Genomic DNA, 19,297 nt, shown 5'->3' on the forward strand with positions numbered 1-19,297 from the left:
GGGTCGAGGGAGGCCCCGAGCCACAAGCTCCCCGCCTCCCTGCTCCCGGGCTGCGGCTCCTGCAGGCCCAGCGCAGCTGCACAACCCATCGTCCCCAGACACCGGCGGGTCCCTGGAGGGGAAACGATTGATACAGCTGCCTGCACTGCGCCCCCCGCCCACCCTCGCGGCACCTGCGTCTCCCGGCGGGGCTGGGAGCTGCACGCGGCTCCCGAGCCCGGGCGGGCCAGGCCCGCGGCCACCTCGCCGCCCGCCGCCCTGTCCCCCGCCAGGTTCTCAGCACCGCGACCTCGAGGACCAGGACTACAACTCCCGTCGGGCCCCGCGGCCGGGCCAATGGCGGGCGCCGGAGCATGCGGGGCGCGGCGCCTGCGCGGCGGTTTGAGTAAGCGGCCGCGCGATTGGCTGCGGGGTCGGGCGGTCGCGCGGGGCCTGTGGGAAGCGAAGTGACGGAGCGAGCGGCTGTTGGAGGAAGGAGGTGGGGGCCGGGAGCGCAAATGGCGTTGAGATGGTTCAGGGCCCTGTTCAAACTCCAGCGCTGACCATTCACTGGCGGAAGCGGCGGCGCAGGAGGCGGTGGCGGCCCAGTGGGGGCACGTAGCGGGCTCCGGCACCAGCTCCGGCGGCGGCGGCGGCCAGGGAGGGCTAGGCCTGGGCCCGGCCGGCGGTGTTTGAGGCGGGGAGGGAAGTTGCGGGGCCGCCGCTCCTCCCCCCCTCCACCGGGCTTCCTATTTACCGAAAGCGGAGCCCCTTGCCTCCTTTGGCGCACCCGCCGGCCCTGCTCTCCCGCGCGGGGCTCCCGCGTCCGCCCGTGGGCCGTTGGGAGCGGGAGAGGCGGAGGCGGCCCGTGGCCAAAGCACCCGCCAGGCGCCGAGGGTAAGTGAGGTGTCGGGCGGCCGCCTAGGCCGGGAGGGAGCCAAGGAGGGTAGGGGAGCCAGGGGGCTGGAGGGGGCGCTGGAAGTCTCTCTGCCTTGCCCACCCGGCTTCTGAGGAAGTTGGGAAGGGGGACGAACCGAAGAACTCTTTTTCCTCTTTTATTTTCCTTTTTTTGAGTTTTTTTTCGGGTGGCTACTGATTGACTTCCCTCCCCAAACCCAGTCAAGTGTGTTGATTTCAGCCCTGAGTCCTTTCCCGTGGTTTCCTCCGCCCCTGGCCGCCACCGAGGCCTTGCGCTGCCCTAGGGATTCGGTGGCAGAGGCTTCCGGGGCGTCGAAAGCAACATCCCTTTCCTGGGCGGTGGGGGTAGGGAGGAGAAAAGTTGCGTGAGCTTCCAGCCCGGGGGGGCGTCCTCTTCCACTGCCTCCTGGCTCACCGGCCGTCCCCAGGTGAGAATTTCTGGGTGGTTAAGTTTCGCCCTTAAAGCCCCTGGAAACTGGGAAGACGGTAGATTTGGGTGGAAGTTAAGTGCGAAGACTTTTTTTTTTGGTCTGTAATAACCCCAGCTCACTTTCCTCAAAAATTCGACCTGACTTTGGGCTGAGGCAAAGGCCTAACGACTGAAAAGATCTAGTCGTGAATCATTCTTTCCTTTTTAGTTAGGACGGTTTTTGGAGTTCGAAGCCCGATGAGGCAAGATAGCTTGTGTACTTAAAATATAATGTAAAATATGTCTGCACACTTACTTTCGAGTTTATTAGTACTTTACGCTTAGATAATGCCATTTTAAAAGTCTGCTGACTTTTTAAAACAGACATTTTATTATGGGAAACGATAAAGACAATCAAAAGTAGGGAATATTATATAATGAACTCCCATGTACCCATCGTTTGGATTCAGCAGTTATTAACTCCTAACCAAACTTATTTCATCTGTACACTTCCCATTCCTTGATGTTGGAAAATTGCTGACGTTATTTTCCATATTTCAGTATATATTTGTAAAAGACATGGACTCTTTTTTAAAAAACTACAATTTTCTTATCATACTTAAAACAGTTAACTCCTTAGTATCAGATATTCATCTGCATTCTTTAAACTTTTAACAGTGAATGCTTTGTGATTCTAGGACCATTTTTACGAGTTTTTCTGATGATGGCTTAAAGGATCTCAAGTCTAGATTTTTGGTTTGGCTTTTAGTCAGCATTTTTAGATGATTACCACGTAAATGTATCCAAAACATTCCAGCTTTGTTGGTGTATATGTAAATGTAGGTCTGCAGATCTCTACTTTACATCCTTGAAGGAATGAAGAGAAATGACTTTATTTTGTTGTCCTGGTAGCTGCCCAGTGTGGTTTTGTTTAGGTTATACTTGACAAGAAAGACATTAAGATTCGTTAAATCTACAGTCGAAGGGGAAATAAATCTCCCTCAGGAAAACTATTTTTTTTGTAGCACAGATGTGTATGATGACTATATATTTTTGTCAAATCAAAATTGGCTTTTTACTGAACATTGGGGGGGGGAATTCTCCACTGAGTATACATAAAGCTAACTTGGACAATGATTCATTGTAAGTTGTAAGAATTTAAGTTAATAAAGGGAAAACATTAAAAGTATAGATGAAAACATATTCAAAAGTATAGGTCAAATATCATTTCAATTGTTAAGTTTCAAAGTAATGAAGTTTTTCAGGCACTAGACTATTGTTCATGTTTTTCAGTTGTATTTGATGTATTGATATTTAAACTGTAGGTCAAAGTGTAAGAAATGGATAAGGATTGATAGTGTTTAAAAAGTACTGTAACTTGTTTTTAAAAATGTTTGACTCTTGATTTACTGCCCTGAAAATTTTTTTTGTCTTGCCTGATTATGTGGTAATAATCAGATAAATCAGATGAATTGATTTGTCATTTATAAATTGGAGAGGAAAATAAAGGTTGCTTGTTTCTATTCTGTAGTAATCCATGGAATTGGGTAATATGCTGGAGTTTACCAGCTCCAGAAAATGTAACTCGGCAAATGAGCACAGCACTATAGGGACAAGGAAGATAGAATAAGGATGGTTTTTTTGTGCTTGAGGGAGATGACCACCTAAGGAATATTTTTTAAATCACAGTCCAGATTATATTACACCAAGAATCAGAATCTTCAAGGTTGGGTTAAGAAAATAGCACCATTTTTCTGACCTTTTTTCTCATATGAATAAGTGCTGTGAAATTTCAAAGAGCTAAATGTAGTGAACTATTTGACATTTCTGCAATCCTGAAAAAAATTAACATTCTGTGTTTAAAATTTTATATTGGGGTAATTACCCAATTCAAATTATTTTTTTAAGGTGAAAATGTTTATTAGAATAGTTAGTTGATTCATTTGGAACTTAAAAAAAATGTTTCATTATAAGTTGGTTTTAGGGATGTTGTTTTAAAGTTGGCTAATCGTTAAGTTTTTTTACTTTGTAAGGAGCCTATGAATATGTGCTCATTGTAAAAAAAAAAGTTGACATATAGAGTAAAAAATGAGCCTCTTTATCCCCTTCCTCGTATTTATATAATCATTTTTAAAGGTTTGTATAGTGAATGTCAAAAAGTGATATGGGAGAGAATCCCTAGTTTCTTATTTTTATATGCAGTGTTTAACACTTGTTAAGTATTTATGATTATGTATTTCCTTAAATTTTTTTTCACAGAGAATATGAAACAGGTGTCAAAATGACATCCAGATTTGGGAAAACATACAGTAGGAAAGGAGGAAATGGCAGTTCAAAATTTGATGAAGTCTTTTCCAACAAACGGACAACCCTTAGCACAAAATGGGGAGAGACTACATTTATGGCTAAATTAGGGCAGAAGCGGCCCAATTTCAAACCAGATATCCAAGAAATTCCGAAAAAACCTAAAGTGGAAGAAGAAAATACTGGAGATCCTTTTGGATTTGATAGTGATGATGAGTCTCTACCAGTTTCTTCAAAGAATTTAGCCCAGGTTAAGGGTTCCTCTTATTCAGAATCTAGTGAAGCTGCTCAGCTGGAAGAAGTCACTTCAGTACTTGAAGCTAATAGCAAAAGCAGTCATGCGGTGGGTGAAGACAGTGTTGTATCTGATAAATGCTTACCGTTGGAGGATACTTTGGTTGGGAAAGAAAAGAGCACAAACCGAATCTTAGAAGATGATGCAAGCATAAGTAGCTGTGCTAAATTAATGACTTCAGGTAAGTTTTGATTTTCTTTATTCTGAGCCAAGAGAGCTTTGTACAAGCAATTTATTTGAATGATTTGAATTCTAAAATACATATAACTTGTGTTTTCTTTCTGCATTTATGATTGAGGACTATTGATAGTTTTGTAAAAGGTTTAAAAATTTTAAAGAACCAATTGAGTGTTGAAATTTAAACAACTTGGATATTAATATTTCTAGATTATTACCCAGGGTACATTTTGGGAACAGTCTTTCATAAATCACTAACCTCCATTCCAATAAAAAAACATTTCTTTTTGTTGTGTTGGGATTACACAGTATCTCATTTCTATTACTGTTGAGATTTGGATGCTTACTGATAATGAAAATGAGATCAGCATTTACAGTGAGGATTAGGTAGGAATGTTAGACCTTTCCTCCAAAACTGTTTCAGAAAGATTAAGGAAGTATTGAGTGGAGATGGTAAAGAATTGAACTTACCGCAAATTGAGATTAGTTTGAAATCTGGGGCCAATACCAACTTGTATTGATAGATTTTAATCCACAAAACTTGTATGTAAATTTGTAAATATGAGGTCTGGTATCCTTGCCTAAAACAATATTTTGTTAGTTAATACCCCCCACTCACTTTTGTAAGGGGTTTGATAAATGATAATGGTGAAGGTGCAATTAACTAAAAGACTGAAGAACTAAGATTGAAGGTGGCAGGGTAGAGGTGGGGCAGGAAAGCCACCCTATCAGCAGTAGGATTAGGATGGCACTGTACTGTAATTGAAAATAAACCTTGGTTTTTGATGACTTGGCAAAGTTTAGCAATAATGAAAGGTTATATAGATCTCATGTTTTGAAAGGAAGTAAAGAAACTTTCCTAGTACTTAAGAGGAATTTGTCCTTTGGAGGCTTAATATGAGGCACATCAAACAGTACAATGGGATGTGCCTTGCATAGTTTTACTAAAAATGCTGAGCATTTTTTAACTTTTTTCTCACCCTTGGATGAGAGGATGAGCCAGCTGTTATTGTCATTCCCTTGATCCTCTGGGTTAATTCTAATTTGGCTGTCCTTACTGCTTTGCCGACATTTCTCCTAAAGCATTGTTTATGAGTTTAGGTTAAATTTTCATTAAAAAGAACACCATAAAACTGATTCCAGGTCAGCTCCTAAAAATGTATTACAGTTGTAGGACTTTTGAGTTAAAATGAATTTTAACTTAGCTCTCCTCATTTTATAGATGAGGCTCACAGAGGTTAAGTGACTGTCCAAGGTCAGCTAGTGGCAGAATTGGAACAAGATTCATTTATTGATTTTCAGTGTTATTGGGCACCTACTGTTTGTCAAACCACTGTGTGTGACTCTGGGAATGCGGTTCCACTTGAGTTATCTAGTATTTTTACTGCCATTTCTTGTTGTTTCCAGGCAGTTAATCTACAGTGTGGGGCAAGTAGGCTGGAGGAAGGTGAAGCTGGGCAGGTGGTGGAGGTGCTCAAGGAAGGCTGACACTGGCTTCCCTAAGTGTGCTGTCTTTTGGGGAATCGGGTTTCATTGGCAGGCAGAGGACCTGGTGGCAGAGGGTATTAATAAGAATGAATGTTTAGGTAAGGAGGAACAGGGCTGTAGAAGTTAAAAATATGCAGCAAAAAAATTGCTGATGGTATTTCTCTGTGTCCAGACTGCTGTTGGAAGTTGGTTGGTGGGGAACTGGAAAAACAGTTTTTTGTAGAATGAAATAATAACTTTCTAGTCTAATGTAACCAGAATGTAGTTCTGGTACTGATGCTGTGGACTGACTGTGAATCCAAACTTCATTATCATGGGTTTGTGAGGAGAAAATGGATACTAAAATACAGAAAAATAGGTGGTTCCCTCTTGCTTCTTTACAAAGGGACCCTTAGTGGGAAGGGAATGGTGTAGCACTATGAATATTTCTTGTTTTCCTCCTCTCCCTTGGCCACCCAGAGCTGCAACAACCCTGACAGGGCAGTTCCCTGTAGGATAAGAAGCAAACTTTGAGGAAGTGCATATACTAATTTTTATTTATTTATTTATTTGTCCTCCTGTTAGTGGTAGGAGTGTATTTAATTTTCATAGCAGTCTTATTCTTTCCCTAATGTGTGCATATTAGTTGTTCTTAATGAAACATTTATAAATTTGTATGTTGGTTATATTTGTGGGAATGTTTTTGTATTTTATGACTTTTTTTTTTTGGCCTCCTTTAAACTTTGGATACTTCCCTTGTGCCTACTTTTCTTACATTATGTCTATCAGATTGTGATTGCCTTTTCTCTCTTGGAAAACCGTGTAATTTTAGTTGAAATTTAGAAACCTAAACCTAAGTTTTTGATAAAAGGGGTCTGTAAATCTTAAGTGGTTCCTAACTTTTTTGCTTTAAGGGTCTTTCTGAGAATGGTAAAGTTTTGAACTTTTTTCTCCAGATACAAGCACTTGTGTGCTTACTTGGGTCTGAGAAACCTAGCAGTCTTTAGCAAGTCATGTTCAGGCATTTTATTTAAGAATCTGTTAGCAGTTTTATCAATGACTTGTTTAAAGTGCACAGGTTAAGTTGCGTTGTATCCTTCCAGTAGAATGTCCCTGTTCTTTCATACCATTGTTTGCTGTAGAATTATATCACATCAGTGAAAAGGGCTTATCCAAGCTCAGAATCACTGTATCATTTGTCGTGGCATTATGTTTTTAAGTGCATCTCTTTCTCTATAGGGAACTATATGGTAAATCCTTTGACACTGTTAAAATTCTTTGTTTTTAGTACTTTTAAAAAAAATTGTGGCTTATTTGAAGAGGAAACTTAGGATGAGGTCATGATGAAAGTAATGGTTGCCATTTTGCAAACAGACGCTTGATGGATAAGGGAACCAGAAGCAAGATTATAGACTGAATAAGTACTACAGGGAAGGGTTGAGTTACAAAAATGTCTTAATCCTTAATTTAAACAATAACAGGAAAACTTTTATAATGAAACTTTTATAATGAAACTTTTCAGACGTACAAAAATATTCAGTATAAAAACCTCATGTACTCAACAGTTGTTAGTATATGGCAAATCTTATTTCATCTGTTTCACACTCTGCTCTCTCCACCTCCAATCCTTTACCCCCAGATTATTTTAAAGCAAGTCCAGGATTTTTATTTTTGTCTGCAAACACTTCCCTATTTAATCTTTAATTTTAAAAACAAAGGATTCTGATTGCAGTTGCTATTAAAGCCATTGAATTCTTGGCCAGACTGTTAGCAGGAACTAAAAGTTCACCCTTCTAAGAGATCTTTTATTCTTTAAAGTTTGGAATCCAGGGCAGTGTGTATTAGGTGTAAAAGAAGCCTTTTCTTGCCCTTTATGTGAGGCTACTTCCATTTTCTGTCTTTTTACTGTCTGCTACAGGTTTTTAATTTGGACTCTAGAATAAAGTGTGCAAAGACTTATATTTCTGCTTGTCACACCTTGCCAGCCAGCTAGGATTCCGTCTACATACCCTGCCAAATATTGAAATAACTACAGCATAGGCTGTTAATTTGCGTGACTGGTTTTGTAGCCAATGAATTTTTTTCATTTGCTTAAAGCTGTAATGAGTATTTATGTAAGTTAGAGGGATGATTTTGTCAGGAAATTATGAACTTTGATTAGAACTGAAGGTGATTTTTAGAAAGGGAAATGAATTGTTCTATTACTGAAAGGTTAAAGTAGGCCAAGAACTTGTGACCTGAGATGAGATTGTCATCTACTCATTGGATAAAGTACAGGTGATTAAGGAGGATTATTTTTAAGAACCCTGAAAGGATAATAGCAGCAAGAGTTACTTGCCTTTATTTGCTGAATATATTTGTTGTATAGAATATATTTAAGTTATACCTAAAATCAGCTGCTTTTTAAGGGAAGTGGATAAGCGACCTATTTAAGTTCCTACTTTTACATCAGTTGATCCTTAATGACAACCCAGTAAAGTGAACTTTATTCCCATTATATAGAGGGTAAAGCACAGTTCAGAGGTTGAATAACTTGAACTATTAAGTGAAAGCTCTGTGAAACATCCAAAGTGTTCTTATTCATACAATGCAGCTGTATTCTTATATGAATGAGATTAATTTTGTCATATTCAAAGCTATATGTTTAAAACACTGTCAGCATAAGATCAGTTTTCTGTTGATGTTGGAAATAAGTTATTTTGACAAGGGGCAAATTACGGATTCCCTCTTGTCTTTAAGTTATTTTCTTTTTAATAAGAATGATGGCCAAACTATTCTTAATAGTACCTAATGAAGCTGACTTTAATTTTATAGATAATATCTTCCACTTTTTAATTTTTGTGTGTGTGTATACAAATGGAAATTAAACAATATGCAAATTCTGAAAGGGGCACTATAATTCTAAATAAATTCATTTTGTTTTAAAGCAGAACTTTCACTTATAAAAGATTTTCTGAGTAAAAGAATGATCATTCTCAAGGTGTGAACATTAATAAAAGCATGGGAGACCACTAGCGGGTTTTTCTTCAGATCCAGGTTGAATACCAGCCATGGGTTAATATATGAAAACTATAAATATAGTCACTGCCCTCTAGGAATAGAGCTGTTGACTTCTACTGGTCATGATGAATAACCAGCTTTAAACACAATGACAGTACATTTATATAAGATTTTATGCTTTTCAGAGCATTTTCCACATGTATACTTTTAGAATCTAGGGCCAGATGATGATACTTCATGAATTTTTCTGGTCCAGCCCTTGTTCCTTTAGGAAATGGTCCTCAACTTTCCTAGACTCTTGATGGTAGAGGAGAGTGAATTTGTTCATAGGAAGGTCTGGGGGATACTTTGTGTCCAACCATCCACTTATTATTTTAGTGTCTATGAACAAGATGGACTCAGTTCTTGCCTTTTTCACACTCTAGTGGGGAAGACAAAATAAAGAATAACAAATGTGCTGAAAATTTGGAAAAATACAGAGTCTGTGGGAATGTGTAACAGGCTTATTCACCTGGTCTGGGGGTGGGGGTTTGTAGGCAAGGCTGACATTGTAGGCAAGGGTAACCTGAGACATGTTGGTGCATTGAGAAAGGATAAAAGTGGCAGAGCTTGGTGACACGAATGATGAGGAAGACGGAGACATCAAGAGTGATTCCAGGGCTGGGGTGTGGTGGCTCATGCCTGTAGTCCTAGCACTCTGAGAGACCAAGGTGGGAGGATCACTTGAGCTCAGGAGTTCAAGACCAGCCTGAGCAAGAGCAAGACCCAGACCCCATCTCTACTAAAAGTAGAAAAAATTAGCCAGGCAACTAAAAATAGAAACAAAAAGATTAGCTGGGGATGGTGGTGAGCAGGGAGTGCCTGTAGTTCCAGCTACTTGGGAGGCTGAGGCAAGATGGTCGCTTGAGCCCAGCAGTTTGAGGTTGCTGTGAGCTAGGCTGATGCCACTGCACTCTAGCCCGGGCAACAGAGCAAGACTCTGTCTCAAAAAAAAAAAAAAAGGAAAATGTAAAATTAGATGAAGTCATTAAGGAAGAGTGTAGGAGGACAAAAGTACTAGGACTGTGCTGTGAAGAACTTCCAATGCACTAATGGATGGAGAGAAGAGGAAAAAACTAGAATAGGAAATTAAATAGGAGTAGCTAGAGCTGCTAGAGGGAAATCAAGGAAGTGATTTGTTATAGAAGCCAGCAGAAAAGTGTTACAGAAAAGATCAACTGAATCAAAATGCTGCTGCAATGTCAACTAAAAGGAGGACTGAAAAGCAGGCATTGGATTTGCATCTTGGATTAGAGTGGTCTGAGGAGTGAGGAAATGGGGGTAGCAAGTGTTTACAAATTGTTAGAAGTTTGAAGTAGAGAAGAAAAAGGGCAGCTAGAGGGATATGAGGGGTTCTGGAAGGTTTAATGCCTGGAAGGGTCTTGAAGCATGAGATCCAAAACACAGGAGAGAATGGTCTTGAAAGAAGAGATGCTGCATTTCCTGGATAGGAGGAAAGGTGGAGAAAAATGTGAGCTTAGTGGGAGGAAGGAAGATAAAGTGGTTTATGGCTGAAAGCTTTTTAAATTTTTTTCATAAAGTGACAGAAGAGGTTATTTCTGAACGAGAGAAAGAAGGGCAGGGTAACTTGGGGGATTGAAGGGAGCAGGAAAGGGTTCAGACAGATGTTACCTAATTTGGAAGAGCAGGCTGTCTAGAGAGAAAGTAGAATTTCTGGACACTACGGAGGCCTTAGTTGAAGTTGATGTTACTAAAAACTCATAGTCACTAATCTATCCATTGTGACTATGGTTTTCCCCCCACCTTTAGTAGGCTCCATTATCCAAAACCTGCACAGAATATAGAATAGGATAATTAGAATTATGCTCAATTGGCATTTTGTCAGCATGTGGAATGAAGAGAAAGAGATGGAAGAGAATTTAGGATATTGCCCAGAAAGTGAAGTGATGGATTGTGGAATTTAAACAGTTTAGCACCCAGACAAGGCTGATGGATAGTAGAAAAGAGAGAAGAAGGGCAGTATACTGAGAGTCTTGTTAAATAAAAGTCAAGAATAGGAGTACCAGAACAAGCAAATTGGATGGTTGATAGGCAGTGGGTTATCTGATTTTAATATTTAAGAGGTGAAGTATTTTAGGGCGTAACAGATTTCTAGATGAAACTGAAAACTGGTATATAAGGTGGAATGTGGGTGGGAGAAGATTGTCGATGATGAGATAAGGTTAAAGAACTGGGAGGTCAGAGGGTTGGAATTTGTATGATAGCAAAACTGGTGAGTAGATTATAAATCTAGTGTAAAATCCTTTAATAAATGAAGGGTGAATAACAGGTTGTTGGATGATAGATATTAGGAAGATGGTAACTGCTAGATGGGACAAGCCACAAAAGAAGGGGCTTTTATAATAGTTTTATAAAGGGGCTCTGAGATGGTAGGGAGGGCTGCAGGAGAAGAGGCACCTTTAGTCGAGTGTCAGCTAGGGCAGGGAAGTCGTAGAGAGAATGAACTCCAAGTATATGCGTGTTGGGATATGCTGATGACAGACCTGGGTACTCATGTGGTTGGTGGTAGTGGGTTGGATTAGGAGTTGGGAAAGAAGTACAGATATATTATGAGAATTACAGTGTAGGAGAAGGTAGGTGACAAGCTGTGTTTTATATTTTGGATCATGATGAGCATTAGAGTGAATGAGAAGGTAATCCATAGTATAGGACAAGCTGTGTTTACATGTTGGATCATGACCCAGAGAAGCAGATGAAAGTCGTGGCTTTGGCACCACATTTTCCTGAAGTTGTGGTTATAAATCTTTTTTGTTCACACATCACCTAAAAAGTTTTAAAAAACTGTCTGCCATTTCATACATTTTACCCTCTGTCGTATATATTTAAAGCTCATGGTTGTATCAGTCATGGTCCCAACTGGAAACAGGTGGCATGCCCAAATTAGAGTGATGTGAGGATTGATTTATAAAGGGGCTATTTACAAAGGGGTGGGATGAATGTAGGAAAACCACACTGGTGGTGCCCTAGCCTTGGTTAGTTGAAGTGAACCTGTTATCACCCAGGCCCAAAGGGCAAGGGATTACCTGGGCTGTGCAGGGGAGGTCACCTGAAGAGGAGCAGTGTCCTTCTGTTGAACAGCCTGGAGGGATAAAATGCTGGAGCCTAACTCTCCTCCTTTTCTTTGTCCTGCTGGAACTCCTCCTGGGTAGAACCCAATGGAAGCCTGAGAGTAAGGAAACATTTTGATACAGATCAGCCTCCTGGGGCTGAGGTCAAGGTGGAGAGAGGATCTGGAAGGACAAATGGAAGATACCTGGTACAATATCTGAGAAAAAACATAGTAAGGTTCTATGGGAATGTCTACAGTTATGTAATCACTGCACCACCCTCGAGATACAGACTATTTCCATCTCCATCACCTTAAAAAGTTCTCTTACGCTTCTTCACAGTCAGTCCTTTCTTTCCGCCTCTAACCCCTGGCTTCCTCTGATCTATTTTCTGTCCCTGTAGTTTTGTCTTTTCATAATGTCATATACATGGGATCACACAATGTGTAGACTTTTAAAATCTGGTTTCTTTCATTTAGCATAATTTTTTTAAGAGTGTCAGATGCTTTGCATGTCAGCAGTTCATTCCTTTTCATTGCTGAGTAGTATTCCATCGTATGTATGTACCATGATCCGTTTGCTAGTTGGCCATTTGGGTTGTTTCCAGTCTTTGACAATTGTGAACAAAGCCGCTATTATAAACATTCACATTTAGGTATTTGTGTAGATATATGTTATCATTTCTCTTGACTAGCTACCTAGGTGTGAGATTGCTGGTCATGAAAATATTCATCTTAAATTTAAATACTTGCAGAGGGTATAATTTCCTGTAAATATTGACATTTTAAAATAAAACATGCAATTTTGGTATCATAGTGATTTCTTTTAACTTTTATATTGTAGAATAAAACAGACACAGAGCAGCATTCCTGTAACCACCATCAAGGTTATGAAATAGAACTCTGCCAGCCAATTCAGAAGCTCTTGCGTGTATCCCTTCCCTCTTCTTCACCCTTAAAGTAGCTGTTGTCCTGTCTTCTATCATAATAACTTTCTTGCTTGCAAATGCCGTAATTACTTGCTGTTCACTTTCATACATTAAAAAATACAAGAACAAGCACTTATTTAATAGCCAGAAGATTTACAACGCTCCTTTTTCTTTTTGAAATTGTATTTCTATCCAACTTCCCCTTTAGAATTTTATTCTAATGAATATAGTATTTGTTTAGTCTTTAGTGGCCATCCTTTTCATAATTTTGGCATAAAAATATGTATATGGATTTAGATTTGCATTTAGATTTAAACTCTTAAGAATTTTCTGTCACTATAATGCTCTAAACTATTTAAAAAATTATTTGGGCCTACATTGTGACCACAATTAGTGCATAGTTGATCAAGCAATATAAATGCAATGCCTATTAAAGGTAAAATTTATTGGAAATGTACCTTTTAAGAGATGGTTGGGGGTTTTTCAGTTAGTTTATGTATATGTGGATAAATATTGCTAGAATAAGAAAAGGTTTTGGAACAAAGGTTTTGTCATCACTTCTATTCTTATTTTATAATAATACATGTAAATATTGAGAAATCATAAATTGACAAAATAAGAATGGAAAGAGTTTTGTTATAGCAGTTCCTTTCCTTTTTTTTTTTTTTTTTTGAGACAAAGTCTTGCTCTGTTGCCCCAGGCTGGAGTGCAGTGGCATGATCATAGCTCACAGCAGCCTCAAACTCCTGGGCTCAAGTGATTCTCCTCCCTCAGCCTCCCAAGTAGCTGGGACCACAGGCACACCCCCCCATGCCTGGCTAATTTTTCTATTTTTAGTAGAGATACGGGATCTTACCCTTGCTCAGGCTGGTCTCGAACTCCTGAGCTCAAGTGATCCTCTTGCCTTGGCCTTCTAGAGTGCTAGCAGTTTCTATTTGAATTCTTAAGTGCCACAAATCATGAGGTAATAAAAAATTAGTTTTAATAATGAACCAGTTTGTTGGGTCTTTTCAATTTTGTGGAAAACAATTAATGGAAACCACCTGACATGAAAGGATTTGTTACCCAGACATGAGTTACTTAATTATGAAGCACAGAAACCAGCAGTCTGTTGCATTCTTTATAGGTCCTGCCAGAGTTGTAGAAATGTACCATAATAAGATTAGGGATAGGTAAGTGATATGGCATTATTTGTAATGTAGGAGTGATTGATCCCAGGTGTGTTGGCAAATCAGTTTTTGGACCAGACTACATGAGGAGATTGGGGATCTAGAAATGAATTTCCTTAAAATATAATTATACGTATATGTTTTGGAACATCTATGTGTACCTCCAGGGGTATGTGTATCTAGTTTTTTTATTTTATTTTATTTTAAGAGACAGGGTCTTGCTGTGTTGCCCAGGCTGGCCTTCTGGGCTCAAGCAGTCCTCCTGCCTCAGCCTCCTGAGTAGCTGGGACTAAAGGCATGCACCACTGGGCATCTCCATGCCCTGCATATGTGTAACTAGTTTGAAGAGTTAATTGCCACCTGGAAGGGAGGCCCAAGGCCCATTGGTTGAGGAGTGGCTGGGGTGTGTGGTGTGTTTCCTGTTTTCCTACTGCTGCAAGAATGGAGTAGAGGTGAGGCGGCTTCAGCTGGAAGCCATAGGGAGCAAACAAGCACCTCCATGTTCCTATAAGCTGTGGCAGTTGTCAGTTAGGCTCTCCACAGACTGTGTTGATGTGGGTGAGGGGAGGTTACATTAACTTGGACTGCAGTGTGTAAAGGGCCCAGCTAAGTAGTACTTTTGAAATTGTTTTTAGTTTACTGTTTTATTTTTAAAATTGCATGTAAATCATCTTTAAAATTGCATGTAAATCTTGTGCTTTATAGGTATGCTTTATAAAATACAAAAATATTTTAGATTACCAATGGAAATGTTTAAAACTTTTAAATACTTTTTACTTTTCAAATCTCTTTTTTTTTTTTTAATTTAAAAAAAAATCATTTTTCCTTTTTTTTGGAGACAGTCTCACTCTGTTGTCCTGGATAGGATACCGTGGCTTCAGCCTAGCTCACAGTAACCTCAAAACACCTGGGCTCAAGGCATCCTCCTGCTTCAGCCTCCCCAGTACAGACACGTGCCACCACACCTGGCTAATTTCTCTATTTTTAGTAGAGATGGAGTCTTGTTCTTGCTCAGGCTGGTCTCAAACTCCTGAGCTCAAGCAGTTCTCCCTCCTCAGCCTCCCAGAGTGCTAGGATTACAAGTATGAGCCACTGTGCCCAGCATTTTTCAAATCTTTTAGTAAAATTGATCCACTGAGGAAGATGTGCCATGTTTTTCCTGTGGCTTTTAGGTGCCTCTGATAAACAGCTGTATGCTCTTGTTGACAGTGAAAAGTCAGTTCCCTACCACTGAAACTAATGCTGTTAACAATTTCTTACACATCTTTTCACAATCTTTAATATGCAGAACATGCATATCTATGTATGTACCCTTAAAAACACACAAATGTAGACACACACTGTGTATTATGCCTTTATAAGGATTAAGGAATAATCTTTAAGATGTATGCCTGTCAGTATTTATATTATAGATCTACCTGAGGTTTTTTTTTTTTTTTTTTTTTTTAGCAGTTTTATCGTTTTTCTGTTGTATTGATTTACCACACTTTAGTCTTTTATGGATATTTTGGCTATTTCTAGTCTTTTGCTATTACAAATAAATGTTACATTGAACATCATTTTACTTAGGTCTTTGAGCATCATGTCATGTGTCCTCACATATTGGTAGGAGATGTTTCTAGAAGTGGTACTGATGGGGCATTTACATTTAAATTTAAAGTTGATGTTGCCAAATCTCCCACTGTGTGGCTTTTCTTTTTTTTTTTCTTTTTCTTTTTTTTTTTTTGGTGTCATCTTCCTACTACCAAACTTTGAACTTTGCCTAGCCTGAAAGATAGAAAAATGACTGTGTTTATTTTTGGTGTTTAATTTTTTTCACTTTAGATTATGTACCATTTTTACTTTTAAGAAATTTTATTTACACATGGTTCAAAATGATATTGGTTAAAAGCTTCCCTCCCAGCCCTTTTCCCCAGCCAGCCCAGTTCTCCTTGGAATGTTAGTAGTTTTAGCCTTTCTGATATATGCTGTGCACATACAAGCAATATAAGCAGTTACATATGTGTTTATGGATATGTGTGCATGTATGTGTATCTAAATCCATAGACTGTTGTTTTGTACTTTACTCTTTGACTTCATATTTCTTGGGGACAATTCCATATCAGTATCTAACAGTTTTGTTTTTGGTCCTTTCCCTCTACTTTGAAAAAATACTGCTATATGTTGTGTCAATTTGTATATGTCTTATAAATTACTTAACCAGTTCCTTGTTAATATCAGACTTTTGGGTTGCTTCCATTGGTTTTTTTTTTTTTTTTTAGTTGCTTTATTTTTCAGAGAATAAATACCATTTAATAACTGTGTAACTGTCAACCAATAACATAAGCCCACTGTCCGTCATCTGTCAAATGAGATACAGGTTCACATTTCCTTATCTGAAACCTTTAGGGCCAAATGTATTTTGGAATTTAGAATTATTTTGGATTTTGGAAAGTTTACATTATCACCCCATCAGGATCTGAGGTGGTGCTCTCAATCAAAGACAGTGTTTCTTCAGAAAAAGAAAATACCATCCTTAAGTAGGGTAAATATTATAAATAGCCTCACTTCAGGTGGGGTCAGGTTTTGCTTCTAAATGTATTATGAGAAATCTTAGTTTTTAGAGCTTTTTGAGTGTAGGAATGGGGGAATAAAGAATTACGAACTTGAAGTATAATAGTACCTGCCTAACTCAGATGATTGGCTAAGAGATCAAATAAATTAATACATAGAAAGTATTTAGAACAGTACCAGGTACATACTCAGGGCTTAATAAGTATAAATATAGTTCAACTTTGTTTTACTTTGAGTTTTAATTGTGAATGAAATCAAATATCTTTTTGTAACTTAATTCTTTTGTATTTTGTTTTTTATGAATTGCCTCTGTGTTCCTAGCTTCATTTTCTACTGGGACATTGGACTTAATGACATCTAAAGATTCTTTTTTCTTTTTCTCTTTTTTAAGACAGGGTCTTGCTTTGTTACCCTGGCTGGAGCACAGTGCTGTCATCACAGCTTAGTACAGCCTCAAACTCCTGGGCTTAAGTGATCCTCTCACCTCAGCCTCCAAGTAGCTAGGACTGCAGGTGTGTGCCTCCACACCCACCTAATTTTTTTTTTTTTTTTTTGTGGAGATGGAGTCTCTCTTTCCCAGGCTGGTCTCAAACTTCTGGCCTCAAGCAATTCTCCTACCTTGGTCTCCCAAAGTGCTGGGATTACAGACATGAGCCACTGCACCTGGCCTGTTCATTTTTAATTCAATTATTTTCTTATTGAAATCTGAGTTCTTTTTATATTCTGGATGTAGCTTCTTTTTTTTTTCTTTTTTCTTTTTTTTTTTGAGACAGTCTCTCACTCCGTTGCCTGGGCTAGAGTGAGTGCCATGGCGTCAGCCTCTCTCACGGCAACCTCAAACTCCTGGGCTCAAGCAATTCTCCTGCCTCAGCCTCCTGAGTAGCTAGGACTACAGGCATGCGCCACCATGCCCGGCTAATTTTTTTCTATATATATTTTTAGCTGTCCGTGTAATTTCTTTCTATTTTTAGTAGAGATGGGGTCTCACTCTTGCTCAGGCTGGTCACGAACTCCTGAGCTCAAAACAATCTGCCCGCCTCTGCCTCCCAGAGTGCTAGGATTACAGGCGTGAGCCACCGTGCCCAGCCTGGATGTAGCTTCTTTATCTGATATATTTATTGTAGATATTTTTTCAAGTCTGTAGCTTGTCACTGCATTCTCTTAATGGTGTTTTTTGTTGAGCTGAAGTTATTCTCATTTTATCAAATATTTATTTTATGACAAGGGAGCATACCCTCTTCGTAGGCATCATCTTTGTTGGACAGATGTAGTTGATCTTTAATACGTTTGTTCATCAGTCCTTATAGTTTCTTTGAATTTCAATGATTTCCTCACATTGAATAAGTTTGTTCCTTCTTCTCATGACAGCCACTCAGATAAAGGCAGCATTTATATAATGGCAGCTCCTGCCACCCCCATTAAACCTTTCTAGTTACCTCAACTATTTCAAGGGTTTGATCTCTGAAGCCACGTTGTCATCTGTACAGACTTCTTAGAAGTAAAAGGCTTTGTTTAAATTTAGAATATCATGGGTAAATATTTGCCATTTGATACATTAGATTTTTAACTTCTTCATCCAGATCTCTTTTGTTAATGTGGATTAAGATGGGTTTATCTGCTTTAGTATTTCAGTTTTTAAGCACTATCACTAGAGATAGTGTACTATAATATAACCCAGTATGGATCTTTTTATGAGGTCTCTTTTGACCATTGGTTTAATTAGCAACCTTTTTTATAAGAAAGTGAAGTCAGTATTTACAGACTAGCATACAGTTATACAGAAGTATACATCTTTGTGTGTAAGTCTCTCTCTCTGTATTCTGCTTTAATAAACATAAATTTGTAGTCAATCTTTTTTTTTTTTTTGGGTGAGGGGAGACAGACTCTTGCTCTGTTGCCCAGGCTAGAGTGCCGTGGCATCAACCTATCTGACAGCAACCTTAAACTCCTGGGCTCAAGCGATCCTCCTGCCTCAGCCTCCCCAGTAGCTGGGACTACAGGCATGTGCCACCACACCTGGCTAATTTTTCTATTTTTAGTAGAGAATGGGTCTCACTCTTGCTAAGGCTGTTCTCAAACTCCTGAGTTCTAGTGATCCTCCCACCTCAGCCTCCCAGAGTGCTAGGATTACAGGTGTGAGCCCCCACGCCCACTTGGCTAGTCAATTTTGTTTTCATTTTTATCAATACCAAAGCAAATTCCAGACACTGTATTTCATCCATAAGTATAATTCTTTAACTGATAAGGACTCCAAAAAAGGTAACTGCATACCATTGTTACATTTTAAGGTACTTAATATGTAACTTTGGCATTTTTTTGTTTTAGTTTTTGACTAGACAACTTATATATGGTGTAAAACTCAAGAAGGATGAAAGTAAGTCTTTTCCCTTATCTTTCAGTTATTTAAATTCATAAGGGCAGCAGTCTCCAACCTTTTTGGCACCAGGGACCGGTTTCATGGAAGACAATTTTTCTATAGGCAGTGATGGTGGGGAGGCAGAGCGTGCAGGCTGCTGTAAATACAGATGAAGCTTCCTTGCTCAGCTGCCTTTCACCTCCTGCTGTGTACCCCCACCCCCAAGTTTCATGGAAGGCAGTTTTTCCACAGATGGGATGGGGATGGAGGGGAGGTGGTGGAGCTCTGTGGATGGGGATTGGGGATCAAAGCCTAAGGGCATCTATATCTGTATGTAATATAGAGATGCCTCATTCTTTGTAAAAACTACACAATGCTCAGGTGTGTGGCTGTATGATAGCTTAATTAGTTCTTTTTTTATTGGTGTTCGTATTTTTTATGAAAGTGAAAATCAGGAAACAGTGTTGTAGTGAGTTTCCTTGTTATTTCATGCTTATGGAAAGTTATTTGTAGAGCAAATACTTGTAAATGAAATTGCTAGCTTTCAAGGATAAGTCCATTTCTTTGACCATGCGTATTTTAAATTTTAAAATATATCATCAAATTGCTCTTCAAAGAGGTTATTTATACTAAGA

The 19,297-nt window shown here is 39.2% G+C and overlaps 1 protein-coding gene across 2 annotated transcripts in view; it reads left to right on the forward strand.

Annotated features, from left to right (window-relative positions):
• Window positions 1-454: 454 nt before the first annotated feature.
• WAPL (WAPL cohesin release factor) overlaps window positions 455-19,297 on the forward strand; it is an 80,753-nt gene continuing 61,910 nt past the window's right edge. For both annotated transcript variants that reach the window (XM_045569048.1, XM_045569049.1), the window contains exons 1-2: window positions 455-876; window positions 3,566-4,086. In XM_045569048.1, coding sequence (XP_045425004.1) covers window positions 3,588-4,086 — 499 coding nt within the window. In that variant the 5' untranslated portion in view covers window positions 455-876; window positions 3,566-3,587. The remainder of the gene's footprint in view (window positions 877-3,565; window positions 4,087-19,297) is intronic.

The sequence above is a fragment of the Lemur catta genome, chromosome 14, assembly GCF_020740605.2.
Source record: "Lemur catta isolate mLemCat1 chromosome 14, mLemCat1.pri, whole genome shotgun sequence".
In the NCBI taxonomy this organism is placed as follows: domain Eukaryota; kingdom Metazoa; phylum Chordata; class Mammalia; order Primates; family Lemuridae; genus Lemur; species Lemur catta.